Source organism: Monopterus albus, unplaced genomic scaffold (genome assembly GCF_001952655.1).
Source record: "Monopterus albus unplaced genomic scaffold, M_albus_1.0 scaffold234.1, whole genome shotgun sequence".
In the NCBI taxonomy this organism is placed as follows: domain Eukaryota; kingdom Metazoa; phylum Chordata; class Actinopteri; order Synbranchiformes; family Synbranchidae; genus Monopterus; species Monopterus albus.
The window spans coordinates 232226-254628 of record NW_018128114.1 but is presented as its reverse complement, the minus strand read 5'-3'; the positions used below and the strand labels follow the sequence as shown (position 1 = coordinate 254628).

Below are 22403 nucleotides of genomic sequence, written 5' to 3'. Positions count from 1 at the left end.
CTCATTGTCTGTGATAGAGCACAGATTAGAGACTCATCCACTCTAAATGAAACCATACTTTGTGATTCTAGGGTCTGCTCCACAGTCATTTCAAGAAGCTGCGCACCTGTTCACTCAGATGAATTTACATGTCTGACACTGTAATATGACCATTTGTTTCAACAAGTCACCACCTCAAACCACACCAAAACACTCTGCACAGGGAGACGACTGCAGTTTCATACCAAAGTTGTTGATCTGTACAGTTCTTCTTTTCCACTTCGGTACTGTCCTATCCATCAGTGCATGCTTTAATACTGTGTTCATTTCAAGAGTCTTGTGGTCTGTTAGATGGCATGACAAAAAAAAAATCACTTCAGTTAGAAGAAATCTCAAACTTGCATGTAAATGACCAAACACACAACAGTCACATTTAACAACATCAGCAAACTACAATAACACATGCTTTAAATTGTGCCAACTCAAGGTAACTAAAACTGGGATGTGATAAGAGAGGATTAACCACCCTCTCCTCACTGGCAAATCTGTACTAGTGGAGAAACATGATCCTTTATCTACTGGTCATTCCCCAGATGCTGCTCTGAGTGCCTCCGATGCACACTTAACAACATTTTAAGCACTTAAATGCCTTAATCTTAATTACATCCTAATGTTTATTTATTTTTTTACACTCTGTTGTAGAATTTTGTCTTAATGAGCTAATCTTAGGGATTCAGTCTCCAAACATAATCAATTAACACACTTTTCTTACATTAAAAGCAGTCACACTCTAAATAAATAAACTAATAAATAAATCTTCTACACAAATATACCTGATGTAATGGACTGAAAGACAAAATAGTAAATTAATTGCCAGTGTCAGAGTACTTACTGTTCATGTCATTTAGTTTGTGCAAAGTAGTTTGTGGTATTCCAGGACCTGGAGGACAAATAGTTTAGGTCAGGCTATTTAACTTTATGGCACATTTTATTACATTAAAGCACAGGAGACTACGAGGAAAACCAAGATAAATATCAGGATAATAGAACAGCATAAGAACTGTCACAATCTCAGTCTTTGTCCTGTCTCTGTCCCTGGTTTTCCCTGTTAGGTTAGACTCTGCCTGTGTTTGTCCCAGGTTTCCTGCCTCTCGTTCACCTGCATTTGATCGGTGTAATCAGCCACTCTGTATATAAGCCAGCTCTCTTCATTCACTTCCTGCAGATCACCATTGGTGAACTCACATCTATTATGACTTTCCAGTGTTTGTCCTCTCTGCTTGTCCCAGTTCTGACCTGTTGGTTCCTTGTGCTCTGACCCTGTTTTTTATGTTATCTACCAGTGTGGGGCGGTTGTTTTGTGAGCCAGTCAGCTTTCCTTTGTTGTTATTGTTTTTCCCCAGCCTGTCAGGTTTGCTCGGCCGCTCTGGCCTCCCTCACCTTTCCTACTGTCTCTTGCCCATTTACACTAATCACGTTCACCTGTTCCTCACTCCCTTATCACCAGCTGCACTTGATTAGGTTGCTCACTATATTACCCGGTTTCACTCCTCAGTCACTTGCCAGTTCGTTCTCGTCTCTAGGCCATTTTTCCTCCGTGCTCTTTCGTTATTTGTATGTATTTATCCCCTAGCCAGCTACTGTTTTGTGTTCCCCCATGGACTGTTCCTCCAGACCGTGGCTCCACTCTCCCCTCCCAGGAAGGTCAATGCTCAGTCGCCTATCTGTTCTACTATTATCATCATCTCTCTGTCTCCACCTTCAGTAGCCACCATCACCACCGACCAGCCCAGGAGTGACCCAGCCTACGCAGCTCGGCCCAGCTCTCCATCTCCTCACCTCCTGCTGTTGGTCAACACCCAGTTACTACTCATCGACAGGACTACGTACTATTTCCCTCTGTGCATTTTGTTATTTCTCCTCATCACTGTACATAATAAATCACTGCTTGCTTGAAGTCGGCTACCTGGGTCCGCCTCTTTCTCGTTCGCTCACTGACGGGTGCGAACGGCACATAACACAGCCAGTCTGTGCTCCTGTGTCTTTGCACATTCCGAATCACCTATATATCCTAGATAAATGTATTGTCTGCATGAAGGCCCTGTTTTCCTCCCCACTACCTCGTTGTCTTGAGTCTGTTCCTGGCTCCTCTACTATGAATTCTGACAACAATAATCTTTATTGTACAGATGTAAAAGAAATATGTTTTTATCCTTGATTAGTGTAATACAAGTCTGACTCTAGCTGTCTGAAAACTTTTTCAGAGAAGCCTGAGAAACGCTCACCACAGCATGCTAGCCTAGGAGAGATGAAGGTAATGGTTATTTTTTTATGTTGTGTGCATTCTGTAATGTGCTAAGAGTGACTAAGTTTTTATGTAATAGTCCAGTTCCAATGCCCCGCGAGCTCTTCCCTTCACATGTTACAGTGCATACAGTAGACTCACACTCTTTATAGTGGAAAAGTTAATATTTCATGTAAGTACATATGTCTATTGTAGCAGTGCTTGTTTTTCATGTTTCATTAATAACAACATCTGATACTTTGACTTCCTCAGCAAACATAGAGGATCAAAATGAAGACCTCAGAAACTGATCATTATTAAGCTACAGTGGTATCTCTGACTCCATTTTAGGGCCAAAAAGGTGTCTAGGTCAAGAGTAAACAGGGTTAAAACCAGTGATGTGAAATGGGGTGAGAAAGCAACTGAACACATGCGGTTCTTCAATATTTGGTGTTACTGCTGTGTCAGGAAGATTTAAGGAACCTGCTGTTTTGGTCCTGAGGTGTTACCTCTACATTTGAGAAGTACATGTTGGTAGCTGGGGCTGAGGGTAGCATCGTAGTAGGTGCACATTGATTTGAAGAGGGAGCAGGTGAGGCATTCTTTATGAAATGGATCCACAGTGGAGACCCTGTTTGAGGAGAGGAACAAAAAATGTTTTCTACTACAGATACACTGGAAATACCCAAATACTTTTGGCTTTTTAGACTTGAATGAAATTTCAAAGAAATAGACACATTAACAACAACAACAACGACATAGGCTAGTTATTTTCTGAAGAGTTTGTTGAGAAAGACTGACACCACTCTGATGTGTGATTGCTAAATATGAATGAACAGCCAGGAGATGGTTATCTTAGCATAAATCTGAAGGTACCAGAATGCCTCCCACTAATTAAAGACAAACACCACTGATATAAACATCGGAGTCTGTTCACAGGTGTTGGGGAATGCTACTGCATATGTGACTTAAGGCTTGAAACTTTAAAATGAAAACATCTTGGCATGTGGAGAAAGAAGTGAGTCCAGCAGACCTCCTTGACGTGCTCCTCATCTCTGCTTGAGGCTATATTAGCATAGCATAGCGCACTTGAATCTCTGAATAAATATCACTTACACAAACTTAAATGTAAACTGAGAAGTCTCTAGGTCCACTACGAGTTACCTACAGTCAGCAAAGGATAACCATTCTGAATTACCATAGTCAGACCTAAACCATTAAAGCAACTTTTTACCCAAACAAAACAAGGACGTATGCTGGTAAATTCAGCACCTCCTCCCAAAATGGCACCCCCTCCCAACATTTAGCACGGTATGATGTACCTTCACATTCTCTATAATGTCAAACTGCCAATCCTGAATGAATGATGGCGCTTTCTTGACTTCTATACTGAACTGAAATCTTTGTGGTGCTGTACCTGTACAGCTGCCGTTGTGTCGAGCCTTCCTCCGTGCTTAGGAAATAACTGAAAAATACAGTATACATTTAACTTGTTCTATGAGAATTTTATTTCTTTATATCATCGTATGGTGCCAAACGTACACTAAATTGGTGCTCTCAGCATAGGCCAGAATTTGAGAGACTTCCCAGCTTCCTGAAGTCAAGTGTCGGAGGTTGACCTTTTGGCCCTCAGACTGAGAAGCATGAGAAAGAATACAACACAACATACAGAGTGGAGAAATCATGTTAACATATCAAAGCTTTGTTCTACTTATTAGTTCTGCAGAAACTGAATTAATCTGGTACTAAAACCACTGCCTCTTGTGCATCTACAATACAGAATCTCTGTCTCTCTGTCTCTTTAATTTATTCATACTTAATGTATACTTAATTCTCTGGTGTTTCAGGAATAGAGTTCAGATGTAATATAAAATGCTGAGTCTTCAAAATGAAATCATATAAGCAGTATGAATAATTACAAGGCCCTTACTGTAGGCAGGACAGATAAGGAAACAAAAAGACGAAAGCACACGGATACAAAACATTTGATTTAAACAGTGAAAGTGCCTATCTAAATATATTCATTGTATTAAACTTCTGTAATAGTTTTACTTGACTGGAGATCATGGTGATATGGTTGAACGTCCCACGTCCACCATGTTTTAAAGGAATAGTGATGAAGAATGTTTTGCAATCCTTAGAAAACACCGGCTCCTCATTCTATAAAATTAGACAAACAACAAGCATATTGCAAGTTTTTAGACATTTTCATGCTGCCATAAAGTCTTGTTGCCATGTACAACACTACAAGCTGCATGTCTGTTGACTGGTTTGGTAATGTACTGCAGGTTCAATCAAAAATGGACTGGAGGCGTTTCTCCTGTAACATATTGTAACTAACAGTTTCCAATTAAGTTCAAAAGGCCAACAGGTTGTTTTCTAGCACTGGTGGTCTGCTAGAATTTGTTATTTTTCTGTAAGGTAAACAAGACTGTAAATAATCTGGCAGAAATTCACCCCAGCTGTCCTGGCTTAGCTCGTACAGTGCCAGCAGATGGTGAGTGTGACAGGACATGTTGTGTGGAGACCGAATTAGACGTACACCTGACACAGGATCTATCATGTGACACCCTCCCTTTCCATGTGTTTTGAATGTTCTTTTTTAGTAATTTGTCTGCCTTTGTCTATGTGGCTACTATTGAGTTTGGCTAGTGTGTTATTACCAGCCTTTATAGAAAATCATTATTATTGCCTAAAATATAAAAGGTAATGAAGCTCTTCTGGAGTGAAGCGCTTACCTGACGATCAAGCCATTTCTCTGTTGTCATCACATGTTTCTGAAATAAAAAGATCAAGTTTGTACATTTACTGGAGATTTTAGAAGATTCAAGTGTTAGCAACATCACAGTTCTTCACTGTACCTTTGTGCAGCCACCTGTGGTGACATCACACAGTGAAAGAATTGACATATTTTGAGCTCGGTTCACCCAGCGCACACTCAACCTCTCCTGTGTCACCCATTTCACCATGGTGACGTAGTACTTGCTAGTAAAATCAGAGAAAACAGAGAGCAGATAAATAATAGAAGCAGCCTGGGTCAGTGAGATGTTATTATTATGATATCATCATTTATTGTTTTAAATCTGTTTAAAATGTACCTGTTTTCAAAACTGTCAGGAGGTCCCAGCTCAGTTGTTAAGGAGCTGCCATCCAGAGTGACAACATACAGTCTGACAGTGGGATTGATCTGACCCATCTAGACAAAAAACATGCATAACTGCAAAATTCCATTCACAGGCCAAATCAAATTTTATGTGCTGCACACAACTTCTGCCTGCAGCTGCAATGCCTTGTGGGAGATTATTGGCTTGTGCAAGGGCAGGGTGTGCACAAGTATGAAGTAGGTTGGCAGACAGGCAGGCCATACAATGGTTTCACTTGTGCTGAGTAAAATTATTGGTCAGGCTTTTTTCAGCCCTGCTGCTGCAAGAGATGACTTTTGTTTTCTTTATGCAGTCAGTGCATTTAATGTAATTATTGCCATCAGGATGAAAAGACACCTTCTGATCTATATTCACCTCCAATCAGTCCTTTTGCACACCTATTGCCAAGGCCTGCCACTTTGCAAAAGTTGTTGCAGTTGCACAGTTAAATGAAGTCCCTTGTTGTTTGCAAATTTCTCTATGAGCTCAACAATCTGGAGCAGGCCAGCAGATGGGAACATGGCACAGCTTGTCACTGTGAATGACATGCATCTGCTTTCCTAAGCTCAGGCACATGAGACCTACAAAGCTCCCTCACAGACAAAAGAAAGGAGAAGCAATTACATCTCTGCTTTGCTTAGTTCCACAATATTACAACACTGACCTAACTCAAAGATATAAGCAAGAGAATCATCGTGTGTGTGCAGTTTTCACAAAGCTACAGTAGGAACAAGTGCAGTGTTTCATTGATGAGAAGCCTTCCTATGAAACCCTATCCACCGTCTGTGGGTCTGAACTACAAATGAGATTGACCTGTACCTTATGACCCTCATTCCACCACTTTTCCACAATCCGCCTCCCATCTCAGAGGCATTTCATACGCTAAACTTTCACAAAGGGATGGGAGGTGTGTTAACTTGAAGCATATCACATTCTCTTCCCTCCCAGTTACACCAATCCTTAGTCTTAGCACGTATAAGGGAGCAAGTCCACGTTAACATAAATTAAACAAGAACAGGATCCACTAACCTTCATGGATAAGATAAAGCAATGATCTTGCAGTTGTATTATTCATAAGATACAATGAAGCTGTAGTAAAGACAGCTACAGTGGGTAGGTTACAGAATTCAGGGTGTAAGAGCTGTTGTATGGTATCAAATAGGATGTCGGGGGCAGTCGGATTTCAGTTAGATTTGATTATTTCTAGGGCTGTGCTACTGATACAGAGACACCTGGGCCTGACCTTTGGGTAAGGGTACTCCTTGCCTCTGGGGTAGAGTGATCCTGTGAAGTGGGGCAGGAGCATGTTAGGGACCAGGGAGTCGTTGATGGTGAGGTAGGCCAGTCTGGAGCCATCAGGTGACCACCAGTGGGCCACCTGAGTGCGCAGCACCTCCTCTGGAAAACCAGTAGAAGACAAATAAGAAAATCTGAGCCAGGAGAGTGGGGCTAGCTATGTGTTCATCCAAGACAGCAGACACAAGGGAAATGGTCCTGTCGGTTTTGTAAGCCATTATTTAATAAGTGTAAAATACATTAAGAGATCTGAGTTGACAACAATGCTGATCCTGAGCAACACCTTTTTGAGCACTAACATCTTATAATTTAAATAAGAAAGATTAAAAAACAAGAGCAATGAAAAACCTACCCAGTTTAAAATTAATAAAATTATTTAAATCACAAGTTTATCATTCTGATTTCTCTGATATTAAAAAGTACAGGTGTTCAGAGATGTGTAATTTTTTTTAAATCTAGGTTATTACCTTGCCTTCACAGAAAAAGAGCTTTATGAGTGAGCAGTGAGTGATTTGAGGGCATTACCCTCATAGAGCCAGTCTGCGATGCCATTGAAGATGATCCCCTCCTGTCCAGAAGACGTGAGTCTCCACGAGCTGCTCTGAACATCTGCTTGGTAGTAAATGTTGTTTTCAAATATATATATCTGTGTGACATGGAGAAAATAAGTTTTAATTTGGAAGAAAATCAAAAAATGTCAATAAGAACTGTATTCTAATGTATATTAGGTATTCACAAACATGCACAGCTTGCAGTACAAACACACCTGCACATTGCAATGCATACTTGCAAATGGAACATGCAAGAGAGATGGGATGATAATATCAATTTGGTTTTATGTTTCCACTGGGTTTGATTAAATGAATTTAAAGATGTTACACAGAAGATTTTAAATCCTTTCATTGCAGGACTGAGGTGATAGAACAATTCTGTTGAGCAAATTGAACTGATCACACAAAGGGAGCACGCTCACTGATAAAAACATATCCAGAGAGTGGCTCATGTCACTCCTGTCAAGTGATAACAGACAAATATGCAGGAAGAGCTCATGAGTAATGACATCTACTGTGTCATTAGTGCGTTGAAACACTGCTACAGGGCCGCTGGGAGAACAGGCTCCACTGAGGGCAGGTATAAATGCTGAGGAAATGAGATAAATATGCTATCAAATGGTTAATTACTTTCCTTGTCTGCACTGGAGAAAATAATAGAGTGATTATTCGGCGCATAATACCCTGCACAGTGGAGGCATTACTCACACAGAGCGCTGTGGTCGCCCAAACAAGATGTCTTCTAGCAACAGCTTGATTAGTGTAGCTGTTGCTGGCTATATAAATAAATGTTTACTTTAACGAGACACTGTCTTTCCTCTGGAGTCGGAAACAGTGTTTTTATTTAAAGGGTGATCGGCCTTCACCTCAGAGCACAGAGGATTCTATGAATGAAATGAGGCATACAAAGAAAAAACATTTTCACCTTTGTGCAAACAACAATGCTTCCTAATTTTCAGTCAAAATTAAATACTTATTGCAGTGGCTTCAGGCTGCAACTAGTGTCACATGTCTGTATAACATTGTTTCTTCATTCAGAGCGCTCAGCAGAAAAGCTTCCGCTGTGACTCAAATCGTGTTCCATGTGAGTAAAGCGTTTCTCCTGGACTTTCTCCTGCATTACAGCTCAGTCCAGAGCTGGATTTTATCACTGTGTGACTTCTTCCATGAATACTATACATGCTTTTGCTCAACCCAGTGCTGCAGGAAAAACAGTATTTATTGAAATCACAGTATTTGGATCATACAGCACCAATATAGCATCAACCTGGAAAGAACCAGAACTCTTGTGGTATTTGGCCCGTAGCTGTTGCTGTTTGACTTGCTTGAATAAGGAAAAAATATTTATTTTAAAAAAATCTACATTACGTCACTGAGTGAATAATGGACGATTGATCAATTGCGCCACTGCTTTTAGACTGTATCTGCTTTATTTGAACCTGTGGACTGCTCACCAGCTGTTGACCATGTGCACCCCATGAGGCAAACTGGAGAACTGAGTCTGACACCTCTGGAGGATTCAGCTCCTGCACCTCTCTGACAAGAGGAAATGTAAGAACATATAACACACATGAGCCAATATGCACCAAATCAGCAAACAGTTGCATGAGTTTTTAATTCTTAAAGTATAAAAATTCTCTTTAAGATGAGTTAAAACAGGAATTTTTGGCCCTAAGTTAGTGAACCTATTGCCATAAAATAAAAAAACAAAATGAATTCGTTATGCAAGGTCAAAGTTTAGGTTACATTTGTTGGTTTCTCACCTTGTATACAGGTTGTAGACCAGGTACGATGCCAAAAATGAGTGTTGGTAAACCTAAAACCCAATCACAAAAGTTCAACATTATCATGAGCAGGCCTTTGTACAGAGTTGTAGATGGATGACAACTCTATTTTGAGATCTCTGCCCAAACATGCCCACCAGGACAATAGGCGTCAGTCCACAGGTGAGGGTTCAAAGACAGGTAACGACTCTCATCAATACTGGGCTATAATGACTCAGTCGTTAGGGGACATTGTTGGCCTTCAAAGGACTGAAACACCACCAAGGGGGATAAATATGTCCGACTCAACACCAGTCAGTCAGAACTGATGAAGCCTCTTGGATGAGAGGTGAAGCGTCTTCGACCTAAAAACCTAGTCCAGTTGGTTTTTTTTTCCAGCTTACTATGAACTGGATGACTGAGAATCTGCACAGACTATTATATTTGGGATCTATCTTTTAAAAAAGCAACTGTTTTCAGCAATATTACTGTGAAAACAAACCTGAAGTCACCCATTACCTTGTCATTAGTGTAGCAGTGATGACACTATGAAGCAGCATCATTTACATAGTGCTGTTTAGGGTTCAGCAAAAATAGGTTTGATTCAAATACATTTAACAAATTACATTTTAGTTCTTGTTCCCCCAAACTTTTTGTTTCTTCTTTTTTAAAGCCTTTAATCACTTTTTACACAGAAGAAATGCACACACAGATCCATCCTGCTGTAATATTAAGAACTGAAGAGTGTCCATCCAAAATTCTTTAATACATTCTCAGACAACAGTTTACAAAATTTTAAAAAGTAGATAAAAAAACAAAAAAAAAACAAAACAAAATAGTCACTAATTAACACTCTAGTCAAAGGAGCTTGTAGGGGTTTATCACTGAGCGTGTCACAAACAGATAAAACAAAGACACCAACAAACAACTGATTGGTCTGGAAGACATTTTAACTGACTATGTAAAATATTTGCAAAGACGACTGTGGCTAATCGAACGCATTTCTGTTTACTTTGAGAGATCAACACACCTGAATGCTTTTGTACAGTGATAAGTGGGTTAATTGATACTCTACTTACTTTCATAATTCAACTTCATTAACATTCATTTCACAATTGTTAAAAATGGATCCTCTTTCAAAGCCTACAATAATCAGCACTTCAGTAATTGTATGTTGTAAAGACACCACTTGAAGGCATGAAGATGCACTTTATAATGTGCACTGAAGGCTGCTGACCAAATAAAAGGAAGCCAGACTAAGATGTATGGAAACCTCCGATGCTGCAGTGTAGTGCAGAGAGAGAGAACGTGACTGTGATAAATCCATAAGACAACTGGAAACAGTGGTGAGGGGGCAGGCCATTACTCTCTATAGATTAGGACCGTCACCTCGATGATGAACACATCTGCTCCGTCCATCTCAGGAGGAAACAGCATCTTTAAACTGTGCTTCCTCAATTCCATCAAGCACACAGAGCCCATTATCAAGCCTGCTTAGTTCACCAATGCCGAGGCATTCCCGTGGCCATCAAAGTATAGGATGGAGCAGTGAGGAGGACATGTGGTGTAAGTCGCAGCAAGACATTTCACAGTTACTGGACACAAATATAGTAATAGACTTCCGGTGTGATAAATGAAGAGTGTTCAATTTCCTGTTAGAGCTACTTGCATAAAACAATCATCTCATGCAGTTTCTCCAGCTTAACGACGACACAGCTGGCCATCTGTTTTTTCTAACAGACACCAAGAGGAACTGTAAAGAAAAGTATAGCGCAGGTGCACATTGTGGCCGACACTGAACCCTATTTCATTGTACTCTTACTATTATAGATATATATATGAAGTCAGAATGAAACTGAGGTGAGGAGCTGAGATCAGAGCAGACACTAGAAGTAAGGGGACATTTATGAGACTCAACCTGTACATAATTAGTAGCGGTTATTTCATCTTAATGTTGATTTAAAGCTCTGATATGGCTATTTGTAACCACACAGCATTAACATGTTGCTTTTTGTACTTTTCTGTCTTATTACCATAGTGAATGAAAACCTTATGATCAAAGTGAACACTGACAACAAACATCACTTTCATGTAGCAGCAGAGTCTAATTATATAGAAACTTCTCATGGGTGACACCAGAACAAGAGACTTTGGAGGGCACTATTTTGGCAAATTCTGAAACTGGTTGCACATATAGTAGGCTACTGTAATTCCAGATTTCCAGTGATAAATATATCAAACAACATCTTTAACAGTCCTGTTGCTTCATTTTCAAATTGGCTACAAAGTACAATGGTCCATCAGACGTCAGCATCATGCCTCTAGTAGCAGGATTCCAGCATCTGTGTAAAAGGAACACAGGAGCAGCATGTTGCTTTTTTAAGTCCAGCGTAAAAGGGCTAAAATAAAAATAAAAAAACATCTCGAAGGAGGGTCAAAACGTAAGCAGTTTTCCACGATCACTCTGTAAAAGGGGCTATATTGTTGGTTTTGGCCTTTAAACTGTTAAACTAAATAAACTGTTAAACTGATAATCATAAAATAAGTCATGTACATGCAAAGCAGCTCCAGACTGGCACTTTATCACGATCATTCAACATAAAACCACCAACTAGACAACAGCGTTTCACTTTAGTCAACTTGAGTGTTAACTTTTTGCACATTTTCATGCTACAAAGAACAATAAGGATAATAACTTTTTCTCTGTAATCACAATAAAAGCCCCTTGGGATCTTTTAAGGTGCCTCTTTCTCTTACACATGGTAGCTAACAAATACCCTCACCATGCTGCTATCTTAATGAGTTTTCTAGGATTGTGTGCACAGCCACTTTCTATCTTTAAATCCACACCTGAGAGGCCACAGTCCTTAATCTCTGCTGCATGGATGGATCACATAGATCAGCTGCAATGAGGTTAACACAAAGGACAGAAAGAGTTCCTGATAGGCGTGATATAGGATTTGAGAATAGTGATTATTTTGTATAATGTGTTAACCTACAGTACAGCTGCAGTGTTGGAATAATAAATGTGAACATAACAGTTTGTTAGTACTTTTTTATGTGTAGCCAGAGTAACTTTCTTATTGCAAGGACCTAGTTTGAATTTCAGTAAACATCACTGAGAATCTGTTGTTTCACTACTTTATTCAAATGTTATATACCATTTTACAGTAGTCCACACAAAAATGTGAGCAGTTACTATGGAATGACAAACCAATCAGAGATGGCTTGATGAATGATTTAAGGAGTTGGTCATAATGTTTAGTGTACTAATGCAGTTGTACATTAGTTAATAACATTTATAAAACCCAAGGCCATGTCGTCTATTTTAGCAGTCAGTGTTTAGAGAATTCATTCCTTCACTGATTCAGAGATTGACATCTTAAACTGGTTTTGTAAACTGATGTGTTAAGTGTAATTGCTGATTAAATGATTTTGTGTTACTTATTTATCTACTTTATATTTCATTTGTATTTTGTGGCATTCATGTGGACGGCAAAGTAAGAATTTCATTGTAGAGGGAAACACGTTTCCTAACTGTGCATATGACAAATAAACACTTTGACTAATTATTCCATTCTAAAGATTGGAACATCACCTGATATTTGTAATTAATGACTCATAATAATTACACATTTTCGATTAGTTCGCTGTAAATAAACTTGGTGCCCCGTTTCAGGTAAGAATATGAAATTCATGTTCAAAAACATTACACAGCAAAAGTGTATTGTCCATAAATGATTTATTACAGTCATTTGCATTGCATCTGTCTGCAGAGACTCAAAGAAGAACATTCTGTTGGCAGAATCTTCTAACAACACTGGAAGAGCTGAAACAGTGGAAATGTAAAGTGCTGTGGATCAGCAGTTGAGCAATTAGTCTGTACGAAGCTGATCGTTCCAGTAATCATGACTGAGCATTTCCTCAGCAAATACACACAACCATCCGTTCCATCATCAGCTCTTCATAAACACCACGGGCCACAACACAAAGCTCTGTTTTGTTATATTGCCATTTTGCACCGATCCTCAACTAGGAAATGACAGAATTGATTTACTGTTTTGGCAATCAAGAAATTTGAACATTTTTTACCATAATACAATCCCCATCAGCATCACTGAGGACTAATTCAGGGATCTAATGATGTGGGAATGTCATCAGAAATTAAAAGTGAAAGTTTCTCTGGCTCTCAGTCAAACTCTGGTTCTCTCAATATCACAATGGGATGTGCATGTGGCTAAGAGATACCTCATATCTAAAGAGTTTGAAGGGTTTTTCTTATCCACTTTACAAAACCAAAATACATATGTAAAAAGAAAAAGAATGAATTGGTTTGTCTGCTCCAACCTAAGCTTTTTGTCTAGTACTGCTGTCAGCCGTCTTCCTGCCGACAGATAGCTGTTCTGACGATACGTCTCCGTCAGTGTAGATTGAACGGATAAAAAACTTTGTCGCACATACACGCCGCTAACATCTAGTTGTCCATTAAAGTTTTTTACACTACACTGAGGTGTATTTTCACCATTAGTGGTAAACATCTAACACACTCAGTGCCATTTAACATCTCTACATAGTTTGTTTGCCTTTTGTTACACTAAATGGACAGATGTATTTTCACTATAAGTGCTTAACCATCGCACCATTGCTATTTGCAGGAACAGACTGAGAAATGCGGTTATGTTACACAGAAGAAACAGCTTGGTTCAGAAACCAAACTTGGGTTTTATTTGACAAGCTGATCTAAAAATTCTGCGGTTACTATGAGAAGAAATTATACAAAAAACAAATGTGTTTCAGACTAACGAAGCATCAGGTGTATCAAGGTCCTGCAACTGATAGCAGCTGTCATACTGGCAAGCAGAAATCATGCTATTCTGAGTTCTGGCATCTATAGTACTTCCTGTAGATGCATTGTGTTTAAGAAAATTTACACTAAGCCAGACACATTTTGTATGAAAAGAGAAAATACAAAACTCAGTGTTAAATTTCATTGTATTCCTGTTCAATAAATGCCACAGAGACTTCAGTATCAGCAATTAATTAGAGGATCCTTCATCAGAAAATGCTAAACCCAAGATTTACAAGACTTCACAGTGATTGTGTTAAGTGATTATTGTTATATACATAAATTCATTAAGAAAGAACATTTGTTTAAGAACATGTACACAGGCTATTGATGATGTTAAATATGTGCTGACACACAATACTATCTTTTCTTATTGTCAGCAAGTCCCATGGAAAAACTAACAGTGGCCCAGGTAGGATACTAACAGATATGGTGTCTGTCTAAAGCCTGATATGACCTACTCCTCTGTGCCATAGAGCTCTGTTGTTGGTCACATCGGTGAGCCACACTGTTGCACTGGTTGTCATGTTCCTTTACTGCATGAACACACACTGTTTTTTGAGTCAGTTCCACACGATTATCCTTCTTTAAATGCTTGCTAGAGAACCAAATCTGTCGTTACGTTGTTAGTCTCCAACATAAGTACCATTTACTCCTGTCTGAGTAACGCTTACTAAACATTATAATGTCTAGGTACCGTATATTAGGACATTATTTTGCGTTCTAAAAAAGATGAAATTTAGAGAAATATTTTCCAAATAGGCTCCATGAGGTATATAGAGGTCAAAAAACTGTGTTGTTGTTATTGAACAATTCAGTGATTTTACTTTCTTCACACACTGTAGCCTGTGGAGGAAATACAGGGAGGGTCTGATGCAATGCTGATACATCAGGAATACAAACACCCCCAGTCACTGAAATAGGGAGACAGAAACTTGCAATATTCTTTGAAAATCAGTGCCCTTGAAATGTTTGATTAACAATGGTTGTAAAGCTTCATTGTTTTAAAGTTTAATAGCACACTGGGTTGTTGTAGTATGGGATTGTAAGCACTTCATGTTTTATTCTCACAAACACATGATGATGCCTCCATGTTGGCCACATCTCCATCATGAACTGTAAACCTCAGCCCAAACTCAAACACCAGTGTCAGAATATATGCAAACAGAATATTCTGAGGTTCTCACCTGCTTGACATCATATCCCAGAAGAACAAAGTTCTGATCTGGAGAAACGGCAAACTTTGAAGCTTTAAAAGTTGCCTATGGAAGAACAAGAAATGGATGAGATTTGTTTCCCCACAACAAATCCTTTTTTCATTCAACTCTCTATAACTAAGAATATATCATATGCTCTTGTCAAATCATCTGTGTTTTGTCGGAGCCCTGAAATCTGCCTGACAACCTGAGATCAAACCATCAGTGTTAAAAGTTAGCGAGTTCACTTTAGAAGGTCAGAATATCTGCCAAAGGTTTGCCATTGTGATAATGAGGCAAATCTTTGGCAAACTATTGGCTTACTTACAAACGTTGAGTTTTTCAGAAGAAGTTCAGTTTCATTGTTGTGTGCATTAACTTTCAAAACATCTCCATCCCAGTTCTGAAAGATGACCTCATCCCCTAGGACAAAAATATGCAAGTTCAAAGCTCTGTATGAATAGAAAAAAATGTATTTAAAGAAGCTAAGTCATTAAATTTGTGACCGATGTTTTCCTTTGAGTTCCTAAACCAAAAAACATAACTGAATTTGATCTATCTTGACAAGAGAGGTCAAAGTACAGCTGTCTCTTCACGCGACAAGCAGTCTGGACTGCAGTCACCTTCCTTAAATTTAGATAGTGCAGACATATTTAACAAACAGTCACTTAAATTTGTGTCATGGAATGTGTGAAGCTTCCAGACCCAGGCCAAAAGAATTAAAGTCATTAACCATCTGAAGAAATTAAAGGCAGATGCTTCTTACAGGAAACTCACTTAACAAATCCTGAACTGCAAAATCTCACATGTAAACAATATAATAAACTATTCTCATCAACATACAATAGCAGGCAGTGAGGTGCCTCAATTCTAATTAATAAAAACTTAAACCTAAAAGGCAGCTGTGATCTTTGATGGAGGACTATCTGCTCTATTATCAAATACTAAAGTACTGAATGAATCAGCAGTGCAAATTTCTACTTGTCTCACAAGAAAATCCATAACTATTCCTTCAACAAATACAAGGCTGACAGAAGCAAAGCTACATTTCACAAAGGTAGTAAAGTTTTCATTGAGACTTTTCAGTGCCATTTATTTCTTTCAACAACAGCATTATAAAAAAAGAGTTTTTTTTTTTTTTATAAAAGTCAACCCTTCAGGGGAAACTATTATACAATAAAACATAAAAGGAAACTTTTCTAAGATGACTGAAGGACTTTTGTTCCCAGGTGTGTGAGACTGGAAATGTGAGAGTCAAACTTTTAGCTGTGGAAAACTAAGCGTGACAGAGAGGAGCCAACTACAGCAGTTCTTTGAGGAAGAAGGAAGGCTCAGACAGCGTGACAGTACCAGTGCTACATAACAGTCGGACTTCTGCCATCCACCAGAGACAGCTAAATGAAGAGGACAGTCTCGTTGCCAACAGTGATACTGGATGTGTTTTAAGAAAGGAGTCTCTTATGTGAGTTTCTAAAGATACACTAAGAAAATATTTAGATGGTGATATTTCCAACTGCTGACTGTGTGATCCTACATGTGAACACTCATGATGGGTGGTGATAAAACAGGACATTGGGTTATTCAGTAGATGCTACTAAAATGTGCATATACAACCAACAGTACAGTGCACCACCTGAAACATTAGAGTGTAACGTGATTTTTACAGTACCATGTCTCTTGAGATGTTTCTGTGAGCACATGTATAACCTGATTTTGGGCATTGGAATAAAGAAGGACCATTAAGAAATACACTAAAGTAGTTAAATGAAAGCCAGCTAAGCCTTGGAACTTTTGCGTCCGTATAATCCGTCGCGGTGCCTTAGATCAGCTGATCAGCTTCTTCTGGAGGCACCGAGGGCTAGGCGTAAAACTAGGGGGGATAGAGCCTTTGCTGTGGTGGGTCCAAACCTGTGGAATGCTTTGCCTCTTTATATTAGGCAGGCCCCCTCGTATATTTTTAAGTCTTATTTGAAGACCTACTTGTATTCATTGGCGTTTGGCCAGGAATGAGACTCTGTCTGTAGTGTTAGAGTGTTTGTTTTATTCTTTATAGTTTTTTATGTGATGATTTTAGATTTGTATGGTATGTTAAGCGCTTTGGTCAGCTGTGCTGTGGTAAAGCGCTATATAAATAAAGTTGAGTTGAGAGGTGAGAGCTTACGGTACTGTATTATGGCCTGTCCAGATCAGAGTTTAGTCACATTATCTATAAGCATCAGGTGTAAACGGCAGCTCGCTTTCTCTCTCTCTCTCCCTCACTTTCTCTCCTCCTGGCAAGCTGGTTTGGGTGTTGTTGGCACAACTATGGCTGATGAACTCACCAGCTAGGACCTACTTAACCAGCAGGGAGAAACTACGGGTTTTGCCAAGATGTCTTTGGCCCTACTTCACCATCTAAGAAGATAACCTCTTTCTCCAGAGATTGAACTTTAATCCCGTTTTCACTTACCTGTCTGTTGCCGATTCCACAGTGAAGCCATCGCCACTCCTGTCCTACCCTACTTCCCTGTGAGGTCCCAACCAGTTAGTGATGCTGTTGCCATACCTGACCGGCTACTCGCCTGCTAACTCCTGGCTGTCAGAAACGCGGTTGTCCTACCTGCCCAGTTCACTATCTGGGGGTTCCAGACTTCGTATCTATGTCTGTGCTTCTCCTCCCTGCTCAAATCACCTGGATCCTCCTGGGTCTCCAGCAACAACAACAGCCCCAACTACCTCACCTGTCCCTCCCGACTCCACAGCCAGTCTAACCTGCCCTCCTGTCTGACTCAGCTAGCCACCCGTGAGGTGGTGCCCGCCTGCCAGCCTCAAACTCCTACATCTAGCACCTGCCCAGTGTGTCTCTGGTTTTCCTGGGGTCCCGAATCTCTCCTCTGGTCTTGGTCATCCTTTGCCTGAATATCAATTACTCTAATAAATCATCTGTCCACACTTAGAGCCTTGCCTTCTGAGTCCTCCTCTGTTTTAGTTTCCCATGGACCCATCGACCCTGACAATTTGTTTTTACCGTTTCTGCCCTAATAATGACCCACTGAAGTTGAAACTTGTCTGTTTTTACTATACAAGACTAAATAAGGGCTTGTAATATAACTTTAATCCTTGCTGTGCCTGAAGAATGTTTTCTTCATTGTGATTAGTTGTCGTCAAGTGTACCTTAAGGCTTCCTTGGTTAAATGGAAATATGACAGTGAACTTGAGGCTTCTTCCCCCTTTTTTGTCTTGGCAAACATATTATCTCTGAAGGAGGAATACGTGATGAAAATATCACATCAAGTAACAGAAGATGGGTTGTTTAAGACTGTGGATACAGACTCAGAAATAAACTTATTAACAAATTTTCAACTGCCTTTTTTTCCACAGAATACATTAGAAAGGTTGGCATAATAAATAAAAAAAAGTCAGTGGGGCCTGAAAATAAATCTTACATGTACAGTATATAGAACACAGTGAACATGCACATTTTTTATTACTTATACATCATAGTTGTCTGAGGATGACCAGCAAGCTCAAATGCTCTGCTAATCTAAATGACAAATCAATGCCATTGAAATTCATCTTGTTTTTCTGTTTATTAAATCTGAAGCAGTAAAATAATCACTGCTTGCAGCATGGAACTTAGAGATTAATGTGATAATTTAGTAAGACACTACCATTGCATTTTTTATTTGTTGCAAGGTTACTGTAGACTTCACAGCTACCTTTAACAACAATGAGATGAGCTTTATATTCAGATATGGTTCTACTATCCCAAAACAGCAGTCTGACAAAAAGTAAACAATTATAGTGTGTTGCTTCACCTCAGACAGTGTCTGTGATTACATGGTGTGTACATTCAGTCTCGCGCCTCAAAACAAACAGATGAGGTGACCAAACTTTTATTGTATCTCATTTAAAGCTTTAGATGTTTTCAAAAACTTTATTGCTGTCAAAAGTAGAAATAAAATGCCTTTCCCATATAATTAAAAACATTAAACAAAACGATATGTTTTAATCTTCAAGTGTTGCACATACTTAAGGACTACCGTATCATAACCATAGTTTTATTTGCCATGATCAGACTATTCCCAAACCACAGACATACCACAGTTGTCATGTGCGTAAAGGTAAAGTGTTGTGATTGAATGTAATTTGGGGTTTGGCACATTTGTCAGACATAAACTACCTAGCAGTGCCTACCAAGTACATATGATGGGCAACTTTTCACATAATCTCAGAATTATTTGCAGACTTTGAAGCTACTTGAATTCAGGTTTCTGACACTTACCACTGATCCACTTTGCATCAGGGTCATGTACTTGGAAGTTTCTTTGAAAGAGGTCATCCAGTGTCAACTGTGAACCGAAGGATCTACCACCATCATCTACATAAAGAAAAAAATGTATTTAATATACCAAAAACAACCAGCCAGATGTTAGAAAAAGGAAAAACAATCTATTTTTTTTGTCAATTTGGTATCACATGACAAATCAAAAGTACAAACCTCTAGTAAACTTCTACACATACTGTACAAACACAGAAAAGATAAAGCAGTATTATGTAAAGATATATTAATACACCTGCACAAAGCTGCGTGAGGAATTGAAAAGTGGGAGTTACAATTAATGACAATTCTGGAATATATCCCTTCCAGGTGTCATCTTAAACAGTTCCTTCTCCACTTTCTTCATTACCCCTCATATCTTCACAGTAAACAATTATAACATGACTTGATTCAGCAGCGTCTGTGATTACATGCATGAGTATATTCAGTGCTCAATAATGAAACTTGGCAATAAAAATGCTAATTAAGGCAGAACAAACCGGAGGGTTTGTAGTGTCCATGCAAATTGTGAAAGGATACCGATACTAGTATAGACAAAACTAATGACAGATACAGGAATAACCAGTTAGGAAATTGCTGAAGTAATTTCTTCCATTTTCACAAATTCTGCTTTCATACAGTTTCCTTGCTAAGGAAGTATATCTCACTCCTGTATTATAAAGTCCACATGGTATCAACATCTGGTTGTTCAGGATTCACTGTACAATATAGTGCTGGTGGTGCTACCAATGTCTTGTTTAGTGTCCAAAGTTGATAAGGAATATTATGTACAGTACATGTATAAATAAAAATAGGATGGAGAGTTTCATGTTCTTTCATTTAATTGAAACTTTATAGGTGCCCAGACTTTTACCATTACTGACAGTATCTGCAATATTGACATGCTACCAATGTACCAAAACATGACTGAGTGCACATAGGTCAAGGTCAAAGTGTTTCATTGTGATATGCACAGTTAGGAAACATGTTTTCCTGTACAATAAAAGTCTTACTTTGCCATCCACATGAATGCCACATAATACAAGTGAAATATAAAGTAGATGAGCAATAACACAAATCTAAGGCACTTTAAAGCAGCAAGTGAAAGAAGCACAATAAAAATACAACAAGAACATAATATAATGCAGAGAGAATATATGCTACGTGGGAGCTGTGGAGTGCAAATACTCAGCAGTGAGTGACATATTCATTTAAATAAAGACAAATATCTCAGTGAGGTGTCTGCATGGGTTTTCAAACTGCTCAGGTTTCCTCACACAATCCATACACTGGGTAGGCGAGTTTTAATTGTTTGTGGGAGAAAATGCTATTGCTAAAGGTTGTTAGCTATACCCTTTAGGCCCGAATCTTGCTGCAATACCCAGTGGAAATGACTGGATCGGTTGATGGTGGTGTGAATTTTTCTAAAGTCAACTTGTTTTTGTGTCGAGGTTGTGCACAGGACCCAGATGCAGACTCAGGAAACATTTAGTAGTAACTGGTACGGTAAGGCTTTGATACAGGCTGAAGCTGGAGCAACAGAACAACACCATGACAAAATAGTATATAGCAACAGCAAGTACATTAAATAGACAAAAAAAAAACTCAACAAAAAAAAAAAAATAGAAAAACATAAGATGAGAACTCAGACGAAGGGGAACATTGCACAAAATGGAAAACCTTCAGCTACAGTATAAGGACACACAGGAAGACTCTCTAAATAACAGGAATAAGATCAGACTGTTAAAACACACAGAAACAATACAGCCAGGGAGTAGACGGGCAGAAATGCAGTCAAGAGACACTAAATCATTAGAACAAACAAGGAACTATAGAGTACCTCACCTTTTGACAAGAGAATAATGGGTAGTCCAATGAGTGAGAGCAGAACCAAAATAACCAGCAGAGAGATGCCAATGCCCTTCCAGTTTCTATCTGTTCCAGTAGGTCCTATGTCCTATAGCAGGAGAAACAAGTCACGTCAATAGTAATGAAGTGTGTAAATAATACCCCAAACTATCGACACACATTTAATATAGTGGGCAAAAACATAATATACTGAGTAATGTCTGTGAAGTATCGAGCATGTTTCAAAGTAGTCCCATCTCTCTATTAATATTTCTATTAATGATACTAAACACTTGTTATTTGCCACTGCTGATAGATTATCAAATCCCTGACTTCAACCACTCCTCGAGTTCCTATCACTTAAAAAATGCAATGACTTTGCATATTTTTACCACCAAACAATTGAAAACATCAAACTAAAGATCACATCCACTCAGCTCAGCAGACACATTAAGACTGTATCAACCTCTACAGCAGAGAGGAAGAGATGAATAAGGGCGCTTGTGAAGGAGTTGACAGCACTGAGGGTGAAGGTAGAGAACCAAAAATCTCAGACCTCTATGCTATTCTCCAGCCATTTTTAAAATTAAATGTCTTTTACTACTTTTATTAAATGTATCAGTGATTTTATTAAAGTTTATTCTAATTTTGTTTTATTTTACACTTTTTCTCACATATATTATCTATCTTCTATTTTATAATTAGTATTTTAATGTTTTTAGAAACTGTATGGGTGATTTATTTGAAGCACTGAATTACAAATGCATATAATATAAAATAAACTTGCCTTCCTCCAGTGCAGCAGGCTGCTAAAGTGTTCTTGAGCAAGATGAAATATCTGGCATCCATGCTCAAGAGGCACTGCAGGGGTTTATTGAGCCCATGCTGAAATCTGAGGGCACAAGGAGGCTACAAATTGTCCCTTGGGGCATCATTAAAGTACTACAGTTTAAGTTGCTATAAGAAAATATAGTCCACTTAATGAAGACCAGTCTAAAGGCAGAATGGCCCCACAACAAGGCTGGTAGTGGCTGCAATAAAGACCTGGAAAAGCAGCACCAGGGAAGATACAAAGTGTGTCCAAAGACTTAGGGCCCTGACTATATGTCAAGAGTTCAGTGCACAAATGTCCTGTTCCTGTATGAATATCCAAAAAAAAAAAAAGATAAAAATAAATATATATATATATAAATAAAT

The 22403-nt window shown here is 38.8% G+C and overlaps 1 protein-coding gene across 4 annotated transcripts in view; it reads right to left on the bottom strand.

Annotated features, from left to right (window-relative positions):
* Window positions 1-22403, bottom strand: part of LOC109971757 (inactive dipeptidyl peptidase 10-like) — a 78732-nt gene that overhangs the window by 7127 nt on the left and 49202 nt on the right. For 3 of the 4 annotated variants that reach the window (XM_020620205.1, XM_020620204.1, XM_020620206.1), the window contains exons 2-18: window positions 21204-21315; window positions 19323-19418; window positions 15387-15481; window positions 15050-15124; window positions 9017-9069; window positions 8708-8789; window positions 7228-7348; window positions 6650-6804; window positions 5362-5459; window positions 5125-5248; window positions 5002-5040; window positions 4316-4423; window positions 3806-3897; window positions 3681-3728; window positions 2773-2894; window positions 872-919; window positions 225-323 (exon numbers count right to left, since the gene is read on the bottom strand). In XM_020620205.1, the coding sequence (XP_020475861.1) occupies window positions 225-323; window positions 872-919; window positions 2773-2894; window positions 3681-3728; window positions 3806-3897; window positions 4316-4423; window positions 5002-5040; window positions 5125-5248; window positions 5362-5459; window positions 6650-6804; window positions 7228-7348; window positions 8708-8789; window positions 9017-9069; window positions 15050-15124; window positions 15387-15481; window positions 19323-19418; window positions 21204-21315 (1567 nt within the window). The remainder of the gene's footprint in view (window positions 1-224; window positions 324-871; window positions 920-2772; window positions 2895-3680; window positions 3729-3805; window positions 3898-4315; window positions 4424-5001; window positions 5041-5124; window positions 5249-5361; window positions 5460-6649; window positions 6805-7227; window positions 7349-8707; window positions 8790-9016; window positions 9070-15049; window positions 15125-15386; window positions 15482-19322; window positions 19419-21203; window positions 21316-22403) is intronic. The other variant, XM_020620207.1, reaches the window with a different exon arrangement.